Genomic DNA, 23,531 nt, shown 5'->3' on the forward strand with positions numbered 1-23,531 from the left:
TAAATGCATTTAAATTTGTGAATTGGGGACTGAATCCTATTTACACAGAAGGATTGTTATTCACTATAACAGCCATAAAATCCACAAAAATTGGAGAACACACAAATAATGTATTCATAGTATCAATAAAGCTATCAGAAATTAAATTAAATACTTTTGTTGTTACTTTATATGGGGATACATTTTAAAATCAAGACCTAAAACATGCCCCCAAGTGAACCATGCACACATATTTCTCTATAAACTCATGTTTTAAAATTATCATATATACTCAAAGTCAAGTTCAAACAACATAAACCCTGGTCTGCTGTTATAAAATACACTGTCCGATCAGGGGTCTATGTAGTTTGTTCTACTGTATACTCCTAGAAAACTGCACAGACCCAGATCTGCCTGCAATATTATGTGACAGTAGATCTTTCTCCATGTAGTTTGCTGGTGGACTTGCTTTATAAGTGAGTAGATAAGATAACTTGCTATTAAGGTCCATAATTGTTCAAATGTATAAATGTGCTTTTTCCTGTATAGATCATCAATTTCCAAACCTATATTTTATCTTTACCTAAATGTAAGAATTGCTATGCACAAATATACTGTGACTGAGCCCAGAAATAATCACTATTACAAATAATTTTGAACTAGCTCTGTCCACAAACAGTTTTAACCAATATCTGACTCACATCTGGAAACTCATCAGGAAGTTTGGCAGCCAGTTTGGTCAGGTTCTGATTGAGTGGCTGTGCACTTTTCAACAGTTCAACTCTGTCACTAGAATTGCAGAAACTGCTAAGGTAGGTCATTACAAGCACCTGAAAAATAGAAATAATACCTATCAATTAAGTAATTTATCAACCCAGCCATGAAGATGAAACAAGCAGCTTTTCACCCCAACCATTCAGTATCAAACAAGCAGCTGTTCACTGTAACCATAGGCAGCTGTTTCATAATTACAGCTTATTCGTGTTGATCGAGACTTTTGCCATGAAATATGCAGAATAAACAAGACCATCAGGATATCTGCCATATCAATTTAACTTTTAATGCACATTTCAGGATGACACGACCATCACATAATTACATCATCATGATCAAGTTTCTTGTTACCCTATCAAAGCACCATGAACCCTTCAAGATACCCACCAAAGATAATATCATTGGGGATTTCAGCATGCATTAAGCAAATGAAAAATAAAAAACTTTTTGCAAGCTCTATCATGTCAATTAAAAGCATCATGATGGTAAAAATATTACACCTTGGGAAATCATTCTATATTTATGACTTGCCCCCCCCCCCATCAGCTTGGAGGATATTTTGCTCATTGTAGATGTAAAATAAAAACACATCCAGCAAGCAACATACACATTTATTTAACAAGAGAAACTAATTTTCTGGGTACATTTTTCTTCACTAATATAGTCCTGTACATGTCTTTGGGAAGAAGCATCAATTCCACATAGGACAGTAGTAATCTGATTTAGATTGCACCAAGTTAAGGCAGGTATGTCAACATACTGAAAATACCTTTACAAATTTCATCAGCATGATCCAGGTTTCCTCAGGCAAATTAAATATTTTTGACAAGCCCAATGGGCACCTCACTGAGAATACAGGATGGGCCCAATCTAAAACTAGAGGGGCCACAAGGATCAAGCTATCAGGGTTTTTTAGCACTGATTATGACATTTTCTCTCTCTCATGAAATGTGATAAGAAAATTGTAAATTTTCTGCACTTTTATACATTTCCAATAAGCACTGTATATTCCCAAACAGAAATAAGCAAAAATGTCAGACACCACTCAGGACAAGACAAAATTTCAAAAGGTTCACTTGCCCAGAATCAAAAGATTCATGACACTGCATATAAATCTGGAATTTCCCTTCATAATCTACATAAAATTACTGACAAGTGGCAGACAAGTTTATTTGCCCAGCAAGGTTTAAAAAATGTGCTTGGCTGCTAGATAATCTACTTTTCCACCAGCGCTACCATTTTCTACAAAACTTTGTGTCTGCTGCAGAAAAATGCAAACAATTGGTTTTACATTTTTGGGCAAAAATCAACCATTATTATTCGACCTTTATAGAAAGACAGAGAGACATGACAGATGGGGAGACATCTGGATATTGCCATTGCATCCAAAGTTCAGAGTGTTAGATCTGAGCCTGAATTTTTTTTAATTCCTAAAAAAGTAATATGAATCACTTTGTAATCATAGGTATTATTAAATTTCAAGGTTTAATTAAAACAGATATTTTCATGGTTACTAATTTTATAAATTCAAAATAAAAAATAAAAACAATAAAGAGGTTTTTAAAAAAATTAAACGACAAGTAATATATTCATTACCATTTATGTTCAAGCAAACTGGATTATCACAATGCTGCAATTAATATGATTAGTCGAGTCGTACAAAGTATTATAAAAAAAGAGTGAGCTGAGAATGGTATCATGGTTCTTTATTTGTTATGACTTCAACTTATGGTCAAGCTCTTGAAACTACAAAAACAGTTACCTCATGATGATAATGAACCTGCCAATCTTTTGAAAGTCATTTAATATCACCCACTGTACTGGATCGTACTATATGACCAATTACATTGAAAACATGGATTAATCATCACCATTACGTTACCTGCTGTTTATGGACATCTGGAAGATTTAATTCTAAGCAAACTTACCAACTGCCTGACTATGGACCCAAAGAAAGATGTTTCCAATTTTGGAAGAAGAGCCACCTGAAACAAGATTAAAACAAAATAAAATTATTTTAGACTTTATAAAGTCTGTTCTACAATTTTTACATAGTCTTTATGTGTACCATTGTCACATTAATTTAAACACATTCTGGGAGTATTTATTCAAAATGACAGGTGCCATTAGATTTTTCAGAATGACTACTTGGAAAACTGTACACTAACCTAAAACATTCAAACAACTTGGCCTAAAAAAAAGAGATATTAAATATATCTTACCAATTTGTCAGAATCTTGTTCAAGGATTATTTTACAAGCATCAGACCCTTTCTGGAGTACATGGATAGCATCTGAAAACAAAACAGTACTTGTTACAGGTGTATACCGACTTAAACTGATTACAAAAGAAGGTTGGTTGATAGTAATAACTGACCCTGAAGTGGAGTTGGCCATACTGAATACAGACTGTGAAAAAGCAAAAAAAACATAAGATATTTTCTGGCCTCATTTGCAACAAAATATTCTATTTTCATTTTTAACAGATCATCCATGTCTCTTTGTAAATTTTAGTGCAAAATCTTATCACCTTGAATGTTTGTATATCAAAGACATAGCTGCTTCAAATAGTACTTTAACATTATGCCTCAAACACTTTCACAAATTTAGTTACCCTGTAATCTTTACCTTTTATCTTTTGAATTGTCAAGCTATATGATATTCAATTTTCCTGCCAAGATTATATATAAAACTCTGATGACAACCTATCCAGAAATTGAATAAATGGTTTAGAATTTAGCTTCCAGCTGATGAAAATATTTAGTTTATCTGACCATATCTCACATTCCCTGTAGAACTCCTGACCCAAGAATATTATACACTATTTGAGATTAAGCTCGCACACAGACAAACTAATCTAGCAATGCTTTTTATTTCATGCTTTGTCTTTGAAAAGAAAAAGCAGTAATGTTTAAATACTGAATATATTTAAAGTTAAATAATTAAACATGGAAAAATGCTGCATCAATCACACCATGGAATGAACAGATATTGACTTCTGATTGGTAATGCCTGAAAAGATGTCAATGGAAAATTATGGAACAAGGGAAACATGGATCAAATAAGTTTAAAAGCACTTACCTTGCATCCTATCAAACTTAAGTGTATAGTGAAACAACAATCATCCTATGAAAACAGTACAGCCACAAGAGGAAAAGAAAACTAAAATATTTACAACAACTGCCCCAAACTAATAACCAACGTGAATCTGACCAACAATATTCTGGGAGTTTAATCTCTACAAATGTTCCATGCCTCTGCCCAATCAACAAGTGTGCTATGTCTTCATGCTATTTGATGCTCCAATGATATAAGAAAGAAATATTGCCCTTGAAAAAAATCTGACCTTGATAAGAGACAGAATGATGGACATGGCATGCTCTATGTCATTAGCAATATCATTACTGTGGCATATTCAAAACCAGAATTTAAAATCTTGATTCAATGGTACCTGTGGAACAATTTATATAATTTCTGTCCTGTTAGGCATGAGCTCTTCTAGCAGAGTGGATTAAAGGACTGTCCAGAAGAAATGTCACTGATTTATATGGAAATGGATTCAAGCCCAGACAGAAGTGATGCATTTTTATTATAGCTGATCAGAAAAATTAACACTGAAGACTGACAATAACAAATAAACTCCTCAGTTTTCCATAGGCTTGATGAAAAAGATGGGACTTGGCTGGTGTAAGGTAAAAAGACTTCATGTGGTAAAATACAAGGTTGTACGTACATCCTGTTGCAATCTGAGATCCCTTGTTCTTCAGGCTGTCAGAGGAATCAATCATCTGACCCCAAGACCAGGCAAGTAGGCTGGTTTGCAGGGAGCTGACAAGTTGAAGCAGGTGAATTAGCTGTTCATTAGTGTGACCAGTCTGTATGACCTGCCCCAACTCATGGTATGTCACCATAACCATTGTTTCCATTACACTGAGCACAGAGCTGGGGTCAAAATTCTGGTAAAGAAAAGTTTACAACTGTAATCTGAGAAACTACTATGACTGCATTTATTTCTGAGGGTTTCAATTTTCATGATTTTGTTAAAAATTACATTTTCATCATAACTTAAATTCATGGACTGGAGAAAAAGTTCCATAACATCCACATAAAGAGGATTACTATATGGATCTTTATATTTGTAAAGCCATGAAATCCATAAAAATTGTTACCCATAAAAAATAGTGAATTATCCATATTAAAGATGAAAGCATTTAACTGATTCCAATCAAGACTTAATAATTTACCAGATACAGTATTTAAGCACACATATGGTAATATAATATAGACTGACTGTAAAAAGTCCTACAGCATGCAATTACATTGTTTTAAAAAAAAAACTCACAATGCAAAACCTCAAAATGTTGTTCTATCTTCTTTACAATGTGAGCCCAACATGTCTATTCATACCTTTATATTTTTCTCTCAGTGAATATGGTATGATCATACTGGTTATTGCACATATTGTGAATTCAATTACTTTTGGTGATTTATTTTTTTAGTCTTGAAAGAAAATTAATTTTTGGTTGGTACTTACTGTCATTGATTTTGGAAAATTCTATTCTTTCTACTGAACAATCACTGTTTTGTGGATTATTACAAATATGATATGCATGAAAACTGATACATTGGTTCCTCCCCAAAAGCCTTTGCAGACAATTTAAAGTAGGTAATAAATTACTTCACATTTCCTAAGGCCTCAAATAGAATTTACTGAGTTTCATTTTGTGGTAATTAAAACTGTAAAATAAAAAATATTCCGCTATTTAATAAGAGACAGAAGTCACAACCATATCATTTTATGTTCAGTCTCTCAAAGAGTTCACAACACTATGTCATATCAATGTAATAGTGTCATACAGTGTAATGATACTGATATTTGAGCTGCACTTTAAGCACTCATTTTACAATGGCAGTCATCCTTGGGTAAAGCAAACAGTATAGACACTGATCTGCTGATGTATAATGTAACATGAGGTCTGGGTTTATGATGTTTCTGACTTGGTGCACATAATAGATGGATAAATGCAGTATATTATGAGGCTTTGCTTGTTACATCTACATTTGCTACTTGAATTTGCCTTTATATAATATTTACCTAAATCATTTGTGTGCCCCATAAAAACAAAAACTGGGAACTACTGATATTTTAAGTATTAAGAATCTTGTACATGGACTACTAACCTCAGGTGGGATTCTTGGGAGATCCAGCAAACCCCTTGGGTCCACAGCACTAAAGAACTGGCAGAGTGACTGGAACACTAACATCACTGATGGTGTGTCAGACAGAGTCTAAAATGTGATACAGACATTTGCATTCATAAAGAGCCATTTAATTTTTTTTAATATTAGAGGTTATGACAAACAAATTTCTTTCTTGAATATTGTTGCCATTGATTAAACAAATACCACAGATTCTAAGATTTCAACAAATTGTGCAGAAATGCTCAATTTAACAAGATGCAAACTAAGTACAGCAAAGATAAAGAGTAGTACCTTTATAATCTGGCATTGAATTTGATCCTGAGATTATATTTTGACAAATCATAAATAACTTTAGATTTGAAAGACAGTTTCTGATTGGTTGAGAGTAGAATCTCAAACTCAGGCTCGAAGTTTAATGATTTCTGGACCTTGACTAAATTTCACCAACTTAAATCTAATACTATATCTGGATTTAAGACATTTTACTGGTCATTTTTAAGCCAAATTTAAATTTCTGGCAATTAGATCACCAGATTCTTAACTTAAATTTAATGCTAAACTTAAGTTCTGTTGGTGAAATTTAGGTCTGGTTGTCAAATGGACCAAAACTGTAAGCCAGCTAATTCCTTAGTGTTAATTTAAGCGGGTTGCACTGTATGTATGAAAACATAATAGTTAAATTAGCTGCTCATTTTTTAAGATCTGTTAACCGGCAGACTGAAAATAATAAACCTATTTATGAATCAGACTTTTTTGATTTAATATATAAAATTAAATTATTTATCATCTATCAATTATCAATATTTTGTTAAAACTGCAATCTGCAAAACTGATAATGATTTAAAGAGAGGTCATCAAAAAATGCTAATTTAATTAATGTCATAAGACCTCATGAACAAAAGAGTAATTATCACATAAAGGGATGATTTTATTGGGATGAACTTATTCATGTAAAATATCATGACTTGATCTTATCCATGGACAGTAAGGAATTTATGAGATGTGTACATCAACACTAAAATAAACGAGGTGTTTAGCAGTTGACACAAATCCACCCAAGTGTCCTAAGTGGTTAGAGCGTCCATCTAGGATGAGGGAGGTTGTGGGTTTGAACCCCAGCTGAGTCTACCAGAGACCTTATAAAAATGGTGCAAGCAGCTGCCTCTCTGCGCTCAGCATTAAGAGGTTAGTGTTAGAACTGGCTGGCCTGGTGTCAGGAAAATGTAACTGGGTGGGACAAGATGCTACATGTCTGCAGCATGATACCCCAGTGCTAGACATTACTATAAACTGCCACACTGCAAACATTGTAAAGATATGACTGAATTTTTTTAAAAGCTACATTAAAAATCAAATCTCTCTCTCTCTCACACACACACACACACACAAATCCAATCACCACCAAGAGCATAATAGAAAAAAAACAGTCACCTGAGCAATAAAATTAGGTCAAAGTGACCTACTTTTGGTATGGTTAAGCTAATATTTTTGAGATGCATCCAAAGATAAATTTACAAGTGTAGATGATATATAGTCCATGATACTAATGTTGCAACAAATGAATAACTGAAAAGTACAAAAGTCACTCTAGCCTCAGAATTTCGTCAGTGACCTATTTTTAGTATGGCTGAGTTACTTTCTTTGAGATCCATCAACAATACCATTTTCATAAGTGTAGGTAAAAGTAGATTAGTCATGCAGTCAATGGATGTCTATAAATACAAAAGTCACTCAAGTAAAATGGGGTCAAAGAGACATAATTCTGAATATGGTCGAATTTCCTTCAATGAGATTCATCCACAAGCCAAGTTATATGTGTAGATGAGAAAAAGTCCAAGATAATGAAGGTATAACAAAGGAATAGCTACAAATATGCAAGTCACTGAAGTGTGAAAACCATGTCATATTGATATAATTTGATATGGCAAGATTACTCACCTAGATATGGGTCTAAGAAACTATGAATGTATCAAAAAGACAGATGAAAATATGATGTTGTTGTTGTAGGGTTTAACGCCATTTTTCAGCACACAATAGGCTATACATGGCGGTCAATTTTAATGGTGGAGGAAGAAACCGGGAAATCCCCGGAAAGAACCACCAACCCTCGAGAAGCTACTGGCAAGCTTTCTCACATATCCACATATGAAAATATGAAAGCAACCCCATCTGAAAATTGGGTCACAAAGAAAACCATAAAAAAATACAGACATCTTTTAATTAAATTTTAGTGTTATTTATAATTTAATATTTTGAGGCATACATGCAAAAGTAGTGCAGGTAATTTTATTTTCTGCATGCTGCTGTTCAAGAAAACCTTCATTGCAATTACTCAAAGTTGTACTATATGTCCATCTCAGTAATGAACATAAAATGTTGTAATGAAAATGGACATAATTTCAGGAAATCTACTAAAAACACAGTTCTTACATTCACCTTGTTAAACAAGAGTCCCTCACTGGGAATGATGATCTACTATCCATAAAGAATTTAAAGGAATCCATGAAGGAGGACTGCTTCTTCTTTTCAACAATGTCTGATATTCCTTTGTGATAACAGGATGTTCAAATTGGATGCCAGATTACCACCATCTTCATTTGTGATCAGTTAAACTTCATTAGAAGTTTTGCAGTGAAAACCCTATGTCTATATGGCTATCCATTCCAAAGTAGTGATAACAAGATTTTGATGATGGCCATAATGACACCATTTTCAGTTAGGACCAACTAGAAATCAAGAAGTGTTCTGGTGAAAACTCCATGCCAATATGACTTTCCTAGTAGGCATAGAAGTGATAACATGATATACAATATGGCTGCCATGGCAGCCATATTTGAGGTCAGATCAGCACCCTTTACAATTAGGACCAACTAGAGATCATCAGAAGTATTCTGGTGAAAACCCCATGCCATTATGGCTTTACTTGTAGGCATAGAAGTGATAACATGATATGAAATGTGGCTGCCATGGAAGCTGTATTTGAGGTCAGATCAGCACCCTTTACAACTAGGACCAACTAGAGATCATCAGAAGTATTCTGTGAAAACCCCAAGCCATTATGACTTTCCAATCATGAGAAGAAGCAATTTCAAGATTTTCAAGATAGCTGCTTGGCTGCCATACTTGACATAGAATCAGCACCATTTTCATTTAGGACCAACTAAACATCATGCAAAGTCTTTTAGAGAAAAGCACATGTTAATGTGACCATCCATTCAGGAGGAGTAACAATAAGATTTTCTGAGTGGGTGACATGGCATCCATATTGGATGTCTGAGTGGCACCATTTTCATTTAGGAGAAATCAGACCATGGGATGAATGTGTGTGAAAAGTTTCATGGAAGTCCTCTGAGTAGTGATAACAAAGTTGTGCTAATGGACACAAGGATGACAGATGAGGACCATTTAAGAAAACATCTCATGTTCTATGCCTTTGCCTGATTTGATATCACAGCCTTTTCTCTGACATCACAAGTGTTATAAAATGTGTGTGATTTGCAAAATACATGGGTTACTTTGCACAAATAGTCATGTGACAAAGTGCAATATGCAAATCTGGAGGGCATTTCTTTCATTTAGATGATTGGAAGGTATGGATAAATCGTAAATGACATCTCCATCAGCCATCACCATTATCATATTTTCTAACACCATTAGAAAAAATTTGTTACTGTCAACTTACCTCAACTTTCTGCATCATTGCAAACAGTTGCTTTCTTCTAGCATCTTTGTCAGAGAAAAACACAGCTGCCCCTAAAAAGGAATTTTAAAAATCTGACTTGGTAAAACACAGTATTTGCTAATGTATGATGTACACTGTCCTGTGAACAGTGTAGACCATGTGCCATCACATAATGTACAAGGATTATCTGGGTCTTTACTGCTCATTTTACATGTGACTTAAAGCGAGCATAGACAATGATGTGCTGTCACCTAACGTGCCCATAGATCTGGGTCTTTATGTCCTACTTAATCTAAATTTAAAGCATGCAGACATGATGTGCCATCACATAATGTACAAGGATTATCTGGGTCTTTACTGCTCATTTTATATGTGACTTAAAGCAAGCATAGACAATGATGTGCTGTCACCTAATGCGCCCATAGATCTGGGTCTTTATGTCCTACTTAATCTAAATTTAAAGCATGCACAGACATGATGTGCCATCACATAATGTACAAGGATTATCTGGGTCTTTACTGCTCATTCTACATGTGACTTAAAGCAATCATAGACCCTAATTGCAATCACATAGTGCATCAGTAGATGTGGGTTCTTGTGGCTTATTAGCAATATGATTACAAGCGAGTGTAGATCCTGATGTGCCATCACATAATGTGCACGCCAATCTGGGTCATCTCTGAGTGCAATTAAAAGCAATCACTTGTAGCAAACATAGATCTTGATGTGCCATCACATAATGTGCAAGCCAATCTGGGTCATCTCTGAGTGCAATTAAAAGCAATCACTTGTAGCAAACACAGATCTTGATGTGCCATCACGTAATGTGCAAGCCAATCTGGGTCATTCTCTGAGTGCAATTTAAAGCAATCACTTGTAGCAAACATAGATCTTGATGTGCCATCACGTAATGTGCAAGCCAATCTGGGTCATTCTCTGAGTGCAATTTAAAGCAATCACTTGTAGCAAACATAGATCTTGATGTGCCATCACATAACGAGCAAGCAGAAATGGGTCTTTGCAGCTAATTCTACATGTTATTTCAATCATGCAGCATGGACCCTGATTTCCTGATACATTATGTAATGATTGATGTGGCCTAGAAATCATAAAACATCTGAGCCTTAGCTTGACCTTGAGATATGTTCTTTACACCAATAACAAGTGACGCCACGTTTGAAAGGTCATTTGTGATCAACTGATCGTATAAACTCAAGACGAGCTACACTGTTTTTGTTGTTATGGACAATGAATGTTTCTGATGCTATGGTCAATGAAAGTAATTTATTAAATGAAGTTTATTTCATGTTTATAAAATGGTGTGGAGTTCAAATACAATGATTAAGACTAACTGTACTTTCCGCATTAAATAATTTATTTTTAAAAACAGCAGAGTGAAATAAAATAGGGGTTTATTGATGAAATTCTGTAACAGTTTTTCTGAAGAAACAAATTATTATTAAGATTGATTAGATGGAGATGAAATTAGTTAATGATGCAAAGATAATACCAATGCAAAAAGATAATATCAATGTAAATATAATACCAATGCAAATATAATACCAATGCAAAGATAATACCAATGCAAAAAGATAATACCAAAGCAAAGATAATACCAAAGCAAAGACAATACCAATACAAAGATAATACCAATGCAAAAAGATAATACCAATGCAAAGATAATACCAATGCAAAAAGATAATAGCAATGCAAAGATAATACCAATGCAAAGATAATACCAATGCAAAAAGATAATATCAATACAAAGATAATACCAAAGCAAAGAGAATACCAATGCAAAGATAATACCAAAGCAAAAAGATAATACCAATACAAAGATAATACCAATACAAAAAGATAACACCAATACAAAGATAATACCAAAGCAAAGATAATACCATAGCAAAGATAATACCAATGCAAAAAGACAATACCAATGCAAAGATAATACCAATGCAAAGATAATAGCAATGCAAAAAGATAATACCAAAGCAAAGATAATACCAATGCAAAGATAATACCAAAGCAAAAAGATAATACCAATGCGAAGATAATACCAATGCAAAGACAATACCAATGCAAAGATAATACCAAAGCAAAAAGATAATACCAATGCGAAGATAATACCAATGCAAAGATAATACCAATGCAAAAAGATAATACCAATGCAAAAAGATAATACCAATGCAAAGATAATACCAATGCAAAAAGATAATACCAATACAAAGATAATACCAATGCAAAAAGATAATACCAATACAAAGATAATACCAAAGCAAAGATAATACCAAAGCAAAAAGATAATACCAATGCAAAGATAATACCAATACTAAAGCAGCAGCAGATCCAGAATAAAAAATGACACATTTTCCAGTACATTTAATAATGAGGTATATCAATATTTATTTTTGTCACAACTTGTTATATATCTTCTCTCATGCTTTTATATTCATTTTTGTTAATTTTGAGGGAAAATGTCTGGCAAGGGTCATTACAATTTTAGGATCTCTGATGCCAAACTGTGACACTGACATTGCAATATATTCATATATACTGTGTATTTGGGGATTTGAGGATGATAATGGAGGTTTTCCTATCTCAAGTATTTCTTTATAAGCTTCATGTGCGACAGTTACCCCACTAGTCAAAATCCTGAAATAAATAATCATTATTTAAAAAATTATTACCATCTATAATGAGTTGTTTGCAAATTCTGAAGTGTCTGCTGGATTTGTCAATGTCAGGACTGTCCACTACTTTACACAGGTGCTGGAAGAGAGACTCTGCTGCCTTCTGTTGAGAGGGAAGAAAAGATAAAAGACAGCATTACTGCAAGATAAAGGAATGAGTGATCCAACATGTGGATGCAGCAGAACATGGTTTCTCACTTGTACACTATATTGTGATAAATCCACAATAAGTACACCATGTAATGATCGGCATTCATCTGTATACCATATAATGAGGAATCATCACCCATGCCATTTTATGAACCCCCATGTGTGCAGTATGTTATGTAGAATCCCTACCTATACACCATAAATGATGAATACAACTTATACACCAAGAAATGATGATTCACCACCTCTATACCATGCTAGGATTATTCCCACCTGCACACCATGTCATGATAAATTGTCACGACTCTATAGTCTTAAACTAAGTAACAGAAAAAGAGCAAAAACTATCACGTTTTATAAAATTCAAAATTTAATTTATTTTTTCCCTAAAATACAAAGTTAATAATAATTTGGAGATGAAAATGAAATCCTATATAATCCTAAATGTTCTATCACATGTCCAAAAGTATTTAGTAATCCAAATATGTTCCAGTGGTATTCCAAATGAAGTTCATACATGCCAACCCCTGGTAAGGAAAAAGTGTAATTCAAGTGGACAAAAAGAGTAATCTGAGCAGAAAAAGAGTAATCCACATATAACATGATAAAAATTCAATGAGCATATGTACAAAATGATTTATTTATCCCTCTGGACTTTTAACATCAATTACTGCTTTAAGTTTTCAGATATAACAATTTGAGCTTAAAAAAGCAACAGACTCATATTGCATTTCAAAATACTTTGTACCAGCTGAGACTATGAATGTTTTGCACACCAGTAGAGCACTAAGTGCTGGGTTACAGAGCCTGGATCTGAATTCAGTTTTACTTTTGTGAACAATGCTGAACAATCTCTCACAGTCAGTATTAGAATGGTAAAAATACAATATTCCTTTCATAACCTGACAAAGAAGAGGAAATTTACATCTTCCAGTTATTGGGCCTTTTAGCTGGGAAATGAGATGAAGAAAAAAAACAACTCTCTCTGCATGAAGTACATTGTCAGGTAGAGTGCCAACTTGATACTTCTGGAGTTCTCCTTCAAATGTATCAGCTGCCTTTTCTGCACCATGGTGCACCATATGACAGAGACAACCTGATATGAACAATGATGGAGACATTTTTCAAAATACAGAATGCAACTCCTTTATGAATTCCAGTCATCACTTATGCAGTATCAGCTGAAAACTCCATAAAGTTCTGCCAACTTATATTAATTCAAAGCATTATCAAGCAAATAAAATAAAATCCTCTTAACTGAACACAACTGGCATTAATGCTAGGAATATGTTATTTTAAGTAAATCATCTCATACAGAAAGCTAAGACTAAATAACAGAAATGGATAAGGGTTGAAATTGTTCATTCTTGAACAATCTAGCTAGTAAACAAGATCAAGTACTTTAACTACTAGCCAATCTGGAATTGGGTCAGCCTGGTTTTTCACAATCTCATGTCCTGAAGTCAAGTCACATAATGTTTACTTGTATCAAAAGTACAGATGCACTACAGTGAAACTATACACTGTTTAAATATGACCTCTTCTTAAAGTATAGACATATAATCATAAAGAATATTAGCATTTTATATGTTGATTAGTAAATAACCCTTACAATCCATAATCATGAAAATTAATATACATAAACATTGATGTATTTAACAGAATCCCCACCCTACACCATGCTAAGATGAATCCCCACCTGTACACAATACTATGATGAATCCCCACCTGCACACTATGTCATGATGAATGTCCACCTCTAATCCATGTTATGATAAATCCTAACCTGTACACCATATCAAGTGTTAATCCTCACCTGTACACTATCTCATAATGAATCCCCACTCATACAGCCGGTATCTGACATGCAAAAACTTCAATCAAAACTCTCGCAAAGAATCTAAACACTCATGACAGTACTGTTTTCTCTGGGAAAGTAATAGCTATGTTTTTTCCATTTTCTAATGCAAGTTTGCAAATGAAGGGCATAAATAACTGAGTTACAAGTCTGTAGATGAAGACATTCAAATGTTTCCAATACTTTATATGAAATGAGGTAAATTCAAAGTGTATCCTTATGGAATTCAAGGTGTTTAACAGTCAATCTGACTCCATTCAAAGTCATTTACCAAAGTCAAACCACTCCATTCAAGGTCATTTACCAAAGTAAATCTCACTCCATTTAAGGTGTTTACCAAAGTAAATCTAACTCCATTCAAGGTTGTTTACCAAAGTCAATCTCACTCCGTTCAAGGTTGTTTACCAAAGCCAATCTCACTCCATTTAAGGTCATTTATCGTAGTCAATCTCACTCCAATCAAGGTCATTTACCAAAGTCATTCTCACTCCATTCAGAGTGAATTTCACATTAGAGAAATAAGTTTACAATTACTGATGGTAAATAACTGTTGTGCCATGGAATAACAAGGGAGTACATGATACAGGACTATTTCTCTGTGCAAAAGTATATGTCAACATGGAAAAGAACCCTGTTGAATATCATACAAAAGTGTTGAAAATCAAATTTAATCTACAACTTGTAAAGTGCTAAACCACCTTTTCCTTTCTTTCAATGTTAATTAGTTTGTATTTTATTTTCTTTATCAGGGCCCTGAGTGGCAGAGTGGTCTAAAGTGCTCACCGTTCAGGATCACTGCCACCACACCTATGTCTGCGTGGGTTAAAGTCTCACACTGGGCTAACATGGGTACATGAGAAAGCCTGCCAGTAGCTTCTAGTGGGTCGGTGGTTCTTCACGGGGTTTTCTAGGGTTCTTCCTCCATCAGTTATACTGGCCACCATGTATTGCCTATCTTGTACTGAAAAATGGCGTTAAACCCTACAACAACAACATTCCCTTTATCATCATCATCATCAATCCCATAATCCAAGAGGTCACTGGGGCACCACAGTTGACTTCACAAACTACTCTCTCCATCTTTCCCTGCTCTCCACTGCCCTTTGTCAATCTTCAAACCTCATACCTATCCACTCTTTAATGTTTTCTTCCCACCTCTTTTTCTGTCTGCATCTTCATCTGCACCCTCTCACGGTGCCTTGCAAGATTGTTTTGACAGTCCATATGATCTTGAGACATGACCATACCACTTCAGTTTGCATTTTTCCATAGTGGTCAAGAGGTCTTCATAGGGTCCGTTGGTTCGTTGGATCCTGTTGTGGACCTCGTTGTTGGTTACATGATCAATGTATGAGATGCCCAAGATCTTGCAGTAGCATCTCATTTAGAGGTGTGAATCCAGCTGTGTAGATCTTACATGAACATCCATGTTTCACAAGCATACCGAAAAAAAGATATGACAATAGAGCACATCAGCTTTATTTTAAAACTAAGAGCAACGTTGGTGCCCTTCCATATTGGTCTCAACCTTGTTATTTCTGCTGTTATCCATGAATTCCTGCAAAGTAACCTCTGTGATAACTGATCCCAATTATTTGAAGTTTGTGAATGTTTCCAGCTGCTGTCTACTGACCTTCATTTCTGCACTGATGCCATTGGTGTTTTTTGTCATGAATTTGGTTCTTAATTCTTTAGTTTGTTCTGATTAACAAGACTGAATATGTATTCCCTGACATTCCGCAAAACTTTTCTTGTATCTGAGGAAAGCTCAATCTACTTTCAGTCCAAACATCCTTTTATTCATTAGAATCTGAATATTCCTTTTTATTCTTCTGTGTTGATTATTAACACTGTTCAAGAGGCTTATTTTCCCTTTCATCTGTATTTTAAGGGTAAATTTCGTAAGACAGCAAAATCGTAAGAGTTGGCAGGCCTGTCTACTGTATCAGAGACATCACTGGATGCAACTCTATCAGGGACATCACTGGATGCTATTGTATCAGAGACATCACTGGTTGCTACTGTATCAGAGACATCACTGGCTATCTGGGACAGTAATGGATGTTATTGTATCAGACATCACTGTATGCCACTGTATTGGAGACATCACTGGATGCTACTGTATCAGTGACATCAATGAATGTTATTGCATCAGGGACATCACTTGATGTTATTATATCAGACATCACTGTATGCCACTGTATTGGAGATGTCACTGGATGCTATTGTATCTGAGACATCACTGGATGTTACTGTATCAGACATCACAGAATGTTATTATATCAGTGACATCAATGAATGTTATTGTATCAGTGACATCAATGAATGTTATTGTATCAGAGACATTACTGTATATTATTTTATCTGAAACAACACAATGTTACTGTATTACAGATATCACTGTATACTATCAGAAACATCACTTCTGCAACTGAATCAAAGACTGGATGTTATTGTATCAGTGACATCATTGTATGATATTGCACCAGAAATATTGCTGTATGCTACTTATCAGTGACATCACTGTATGCTACTGTATCAGTGACATCACTGTATGATACTGCACCAGAAATACTGCTGTATGCTACTGTATCAGTGTCATAACTGTCACAACTTTGTTTTATTAGACATCACTGTATGTGAGTGTATGAGTGACATCACTGTATTCTATTGTTATCAGTGATATCACTATTTGTATCAGTGACATAACTATCAGGCATAATGTCATATTATATGTTCTTTTCCCTCCATTTTGTTACGTAAACACGTGTAAACTTTATTCACTGCTATATGTCTATGTAAATGTTATTTTATCCAAAACTGTTCTCACATGAAAGTTACTTATAAAATCAGTTCTTCTTCTGCTTGCACAATTCAAAATTTGTAGTGCTATTGCAGGCAGATGATACAGAAACTAGTCCTGATTCAGTCAGCAGTTCATCTGAGGTATCTGTGGACAGTAACCCTTCTGACATAATGAAGTTTTTATTATAATCTGTGTCCTGATCATGTGAATTGACAAAGCATTATAAATCAGTTGGATGTATCATAGGTTAAGTTAAATGTATTTAATATATTCTCGAAATATGTAAATTTAAATATATGAAAAAAAAATTCCCCAAAAGTGAAAAGTATGAAAAGCATAAAACAAACATCTAATAATAAAATAAATCTAAAGTCATACATTCCTAAGCATAATTCATTACACTAGTTTTCTGTGACTGGATTCTATAACTTTGTTATTAGATAACACAAGTAAATCTCTGAGCTGTTCAGAATTTACAAAGGTTGAGAAGCCTAAAAAAGCAAATGCTTAAGTCAATCATGCTGGAATTAAATAATAACATAATCAAGCCCACATCTGGACAGAATAAGTTGACCAAACCTTTCTGAATCAGACTATTTTATGAGTCTTATCCATTGTACAAAAAAATATTACTCCTGGACAGTTTGATTTCATCATTCCATTCACACAAATAGTAAATATGAGCTTCTTTTTTCCCTGTAAGTATTATCATTTGGCGCTAATATAAGTGTACAGTTTGCACAATGAAACATGTGCAGAAATGATGTTAAATCTGTCATATCAGAGGTCACACATTAACTAGCTACCTCTTTATTATGGGATAGTTCTGTGTAGTGGATCAGAAATAAGATTCATTACCTTGCTCTCATTAGACAATGTGGAGAATGATGGCAACAGGCAGTATACCAGCTGTAATGCAGATAATGCACAGGCCTGGGATCTCTCATCCTCACTGAAAAAAGCACATGTATAACATGGGTTCAACTGAATACAATACCTCACCTGTTACACATGCAATGCTGTACCTGACATGCAAAACACTAATCCCAGACTATAATACTCCATCTTAACATTATCTGAATTGGTGCCACAGCCATACTAACAAAACCTAGATCTCACCATACTAATGAAGGTGAGGTAATATATTGTGTATCCTAATTATGTCAATGACAAATAGTAAGATGTATGACTCTCCAAGTTGAATTCCTTAGAAAATAAATGCTGTCATTTTTATAGCTGAATCCCTAAACTCAAGGGTCCATATATTTTCAACATATTTTAGTGTTCCCTCACTATAAGGCACCTCTTTATAACACACTCCCTTTTATTAGGCAGGTATGATTATGGATCCAATTACACTATGTAACAGAAATACTATATATATACTATATATAATGTATCCCAGTACAAGATACCTCAGTATAACACAGTCCCTTTTATTAGGCAGCTATGATAATGGATCCAATTACACTATGTAACAGAAATACTACATATAATGTATCCCAGTACAAGATACCTCAGTATAACACAGTCCCTTTTATTAGGCAGCTATGATAATGGCTCCAATTACACTATGTAACAGAAATACTATATATAATGTATCCCAGTACAACATACCTCAGTATAACACAGTCCCTTTTATTTGGTGGGCATGGTCATAGATCCCATTACACTATGTAAAGTGACTGATGAGATATGTAAAGTAAAATTCAATTAGATAAGCTTACTTGACCGATGTGAAGCAAAGGTCAACATGATAGGCTTACTTGATCGATAGGATTCAAAGGTCAATATAATAGGTTTACTTTACTGATGGGAGGCAATGGTCAATATAATATGTTTACTTGACCGATGGGAAAGCAAAGGTCAACATAATAGGCTTACTTGACCGATGGGAAAGCAAAGGTCAACATGATAGGTTTACTTGTTCATAAACTTCATATTCACCAAAAACATAGATATATAATTGTTTCATGACAATTTAGTTCAATTTTTTTTTAACTGAACTTGTTTCAGTAATGGAGAAAATGTCTTGTCAAACTGCATAACTAAAAAAAACTACATCATGATATCACAACAGTGTAATATCACAAATTATAAAAAATCACATGTCACGTCAGTGGATGAAAAGGTGACTATCATGGGAATAATGTAATAATATGCATAATAACCCCAGGATAAGGTGACCTGACCTCTAACATTGTTCACTTTTATGAATATATTTAAAAGTATTAGAGTGAGAGATACCCCCCCACCTGAAAAGTGTTATATTGAGGTACCCTCCTCTGAAAAGTGTTATAGAGGGACCCTCCCCTGAAAAGTGTTATATTGAGGGACCCTTCCCAGAAAAGTGTGAAAGTGAAGGACCATTCCATGAAAACTGGGAAAGTGATGGACCAATGTGCATGCATTTATCTAGAGTAAATTACACTGGTCTTTCTTTTTATGATACAGCATACAGTTATTCCTGAACCAAATTCTTTCTTAAATGTCCTCCTTTTATTCATCTTTTAAGTCCACATATTCACAATAATCTTGTTTTAGCATATTTTTTTTTTGCAGGCTCATCTGCTATTGTCAAAATTTTTCATCCATCTAATGTATACTGTATATACTCATGCAGAAGTCAGATAAAAATGTAAACTGCACTGACCCAGACCTGCCTTTGCATAATGTGCTGGCAGATCCAGGTCTATTCCAATGGGAGTAATCAACTTAACAAACAGCATGGACCCTGATCTACTGATACATTGTGTGATGGCAAATCGGGGCCTATTTCATCTGCAGTTAGATCCATCTTATACGTAAGAATATATGGTAAATATTTTTGACAATTAGTACTCCTAATATTGAAATCTGCCACATAAAAGTGATATCTGTCAATCACCATTTTCTAATGAGGCAAGATATCATAAAAACATAGTAATCTTTGTTTTCTTTTCTATATGACAGTATGAATGTAAAGTTCATGTTCCTGGAAGCTATTAAAACAAAGACAAGGAACTTAAGCCCATAAATGAAGACTAGATATGTATTCCCATGCTTATTATTAACTATGATCATATGCGCAATCATTGACGTAAATAAGCTGCATTAACTATGTGCTTACTGCAAAGCAGGACTACAAAATGAAAACCAGTAAGTACCATCTATACTCACTTACATGTGAGATCCAACTGCAAAGAATATACACCTGATCTGTCATAACATAATGTGCTGGTAGATCAGAGCCAATGTTTTTTATTCTGCTGCTTACTCCTAGCAAACTGCATTGACCTTGATCTGCCAGCACATTATGCATTATCTGGGTCCATACAGTTTGCAGCTGGATCAAACTTGTATGGGATTATATATGGTAGTTCGTGATGTATGACTTTTGAACTGAATTGGTGTCAGATGCAATTCAAATACTTACCGCTCTCTGAAAGCATCATACAACTCACAGATGACATCAAGTGGTAGATCTGATAGGTCCACAAATTCTGGACGAGTAGATGCACTTTTACGCAGGGCCTACAAGATAAAATAAGTCACAGATAGATGCACTTTTACGCAGGGCCTACAAGATAAAAGAAGAGTCACAGATATATGCACTTTTACACAGGGCCTACAAATAAAACAAGAGTCACAGATAGATACACTTTTACACAGGGCCTACAAGATAAAACAAGTCACAGACAGATGCACTTTTATACAGGGCCTACAAGATAAAAGAAGAGTCACAGATAGATGCACTTTTACACAGGGCCTACAAGTTAAAAACAAAAGTCACAGATAGATGCACTTTTGCATAGGGCCTACAAGATAAAACAAGAGTCACAGATATATGCACTTTTACACAGGACCTACAAGATAAAAGAAGAGTCACAGACAGATGCACTTTTACACAGGGTCTACAAGACAAAACAAGAGTCACACACAGATGCACTTTCACACAGGGCCTACAAATAAAACAAGAGTCACAGATAGATACACTTTTACACAGGGCATACAAGATAAAACAAGTCACAGACAGATGCACTTTTACACTGTGCCTGCAAGATAAAAAAAGAGTCACAGATACATGCACTTTTGCACAGGGCCTACAAGATAAAAGAAGAGTCACAGATATATGCACTTTTACACAGGGCCTACAAGATAAAACAAGAGTCACAGATAGATGCACTCTTATACAAGGCCTACAAGATAAAAGAAGAGTCACAGACAGATGCACTTTTACACAGTGCCTACAAGATAAAACAAGAGTCACAGATAGATGCACTTTTATATAGGGCCTACAAGATGAAAGAAGAGTCACAGATACACGTACTTTTATACAGGGCATACAAGATAAAAGAAGAGTCACAGATAGATGCACTTTTACACAGGGCCTACAAGATAAAACAAGTCACAGACAGATGCACTTTTGCATAGGGCCTACAAGATAAAAGAAGAGTCACAGATATATGCACTTTTACGCAGGACCTACAAGATAAAAGAAGAGTCACAGATAGATGCACTTTTACACAGGGCCTACAAGATAAAAACAAGAGTCACAGACAGATGCACTTTTACACAGGGTCTACAAGACAAAACAAGAGTCACAGACAGATGCACTTTCACACAGGGCCTACAATTAAAACAAGAGTCACAGATAGATACACTTTTACACAGGGCCTACAAGATAAAACAAGAGTCATACGTAGATGCACTTTTACGCAGTTGCTACAAGATAAAACAAGTCACAGACAGATGCACTTTTACGCAGGGACTACAATTAAAACAAGAGTCACAGGTAGATGACATATCCTCCTTATTCTCCACTTACGTGCAGACACCTACTTAAGTACTGTCTATACTCTCTGATAGTTCAAGTCAAATTGAAAACAATAACAATCCTGATCTGCATTAGCATAATGTGCCTGCAGATCGAGGTCTATGTTGTTTGTTCTGCTTATTACTCATAACAAAGTGCACAGATCCAGATCCACTAGCGCATTATGCATCAACATATCTGGGTCTGTGCAGTGTACATTTGAACTTGTATATATGGTATCCCTTTGTCCAACATTAACAATTTGCATGCTACTAATGTAAGTACCATATGGTGAATGAAACCATACCCATAAAAGGTATGTAAAATGTATACAGCCATATTCATACTAAAATGCATCAGAATCACCATGTGGTAAATGAAACCGAACCCATAAAAAGTATGTAAAATGTATACGGCCATGTTCATACTAAACTGCATCAGAATAAGTAAATGCAAAATGAAACCGAACCCATAAAAGGTATGTAAAATGTATACGGCCATGTTCATACTAAACTGCATCAGAATAAGCAAATGGAAAATGAAACCGAACCCATAAAAGGTATGTAAAATGTATACGGCCATGTTCATATTAAATTGCATCAGAATAAACAGGACAGTTCTTTAGCTATGCCAGATACAAGCAACATCTGATCTGGAAATATAAAGTAAACTGCTGAGGGCCATAACTCATTCCAAATCATGGGGTTTAGGAGATCATTTAAATTCGGCTCTAAAAGCCACTGCATAGTCAGGTAATACTTTAGGTTTTCAGTGTTTAAACTAACTGTGGATGGAAAATGTTCAAATGAAAATTGTTGGATTGCATTAACACTCTCATATATTTCTATCATAGTTCATCATGATGAAGTATCATTAAGAATCTTACAGATGTAACTGACAATGATGTTGGTTATGGACAGAACTAGTAGCATTTTCCGTCTGTTGGTCCTAAGGCCTTTCATGATTTTTGGGTGAGTTTCACACACTGTTAATATCCCTTGCCCCACCAAAATGATACTGACATGAACCACTTTACAACAGAAAAAGGCACATCAAGATTATGTGTAATATGTACACTCAGTATCACAGGATTAGACTAAATGGTTTAAGAATTGTTTGCTTCAGAAATAAATTTGTGAATGATGCATTAACCAATGGACAACAACATAAACTGAAGAATTCCAAATAGCAAAAGGCACATTTTGACTGCTTATCCAATATATGTGAATTGCTTCAGAAATATCTTCAACTTTGGTGAGACAATGATGAGTAAACGGATGTACATACAAATGGATTAAAACAAACAAAAATATTGAACTGAACAGTTTGGTAAATAGCAAAAGTCACAACAGTACTACATGTCCATTAAAAAAGTACAAAATTTCACAGATATCTTAAACCATTTAGGAGTACTGCCCTTGAATTCTGCTTCAGAAACAAAAGTGTGATGGAAGAACAAATGGTTGAACTCATTAAAAGTAATGAAACTGAAGAATTGTGAATTGTGTGCAAATGGCACATCTACACCACCAGGCTAATACATGTACCAAACTTTTAAGAAATATCTTAAACAGTGCCCAGGAAACATAAAAGGTG

General features: G+C 34.7%; 1 protein-coding gene across 2 annotated transcripts in view; it reads right to left on the bottom strand.

Moving 5' to 3' along the window:
* LOC149805902 (zinc finger ZZ-type and EF-hand domain-containing protein 1-like) overlaps window positions 1-23,531 on the bottom strand; it is a 260,238-nt gene that overhangs the window by 153,719 nt on the left and 82,988 nt on the right. For both annotated transcript variants that reach the window (XM_089950657.1, XM_089950656.1), the window contains exons 26-34: window positions 20,556-20,653; window positions 17,999-18,092; window positions 12,324-12,429; window positions 9,637-9,707; window positions 5,934-6,041; window positions 4,486-4,708; window positions 2,976-3,046; window positions 2,682-2,738; window positions 681-809 (exon numbers count right to left, since the gene is read on the bottom strand). In XM_089950657.1, the coding sequence (XP_089806783.1) occupies window positions 681-809; window positions 2,682-2,738; window positions 2,976-3,046; window positions 4,486-4,708; window positions 5,934-6,041; window positions 9,637-9,707; window positions 12,324-12,429; window positions 17,999-18,092; window positions 20,556-20,653 (957 nt within the window). The remainder of the gene's footprint in view (window positions 1-680; window positions 810-2,681; window positions 2,739-2,975; window positions 3,047-4,485; window positions 4,709-5,933; window positions 6,042-9,636; window positions 9,708-12,323; window positions 12,430-17,998; window positions 18,093-20,555; window positions 20,654-23,531) is intronic.

Source organism: Sinohyriopsis cumingii, chromosome 2, assembly GCF_028554795.1.
Source record: "Sinohyriopsis cumingii isolate HCF-2022 chromosome 2, ASM2855479v2, whole genome shotgun sequence".
Lineage (NCBI taxonomy): Eukaryota > Metazoa > Mollusca > Bivalvia > Unionida > Unionidae > Sinohyriopsis > Sinohyriopsis cumingii.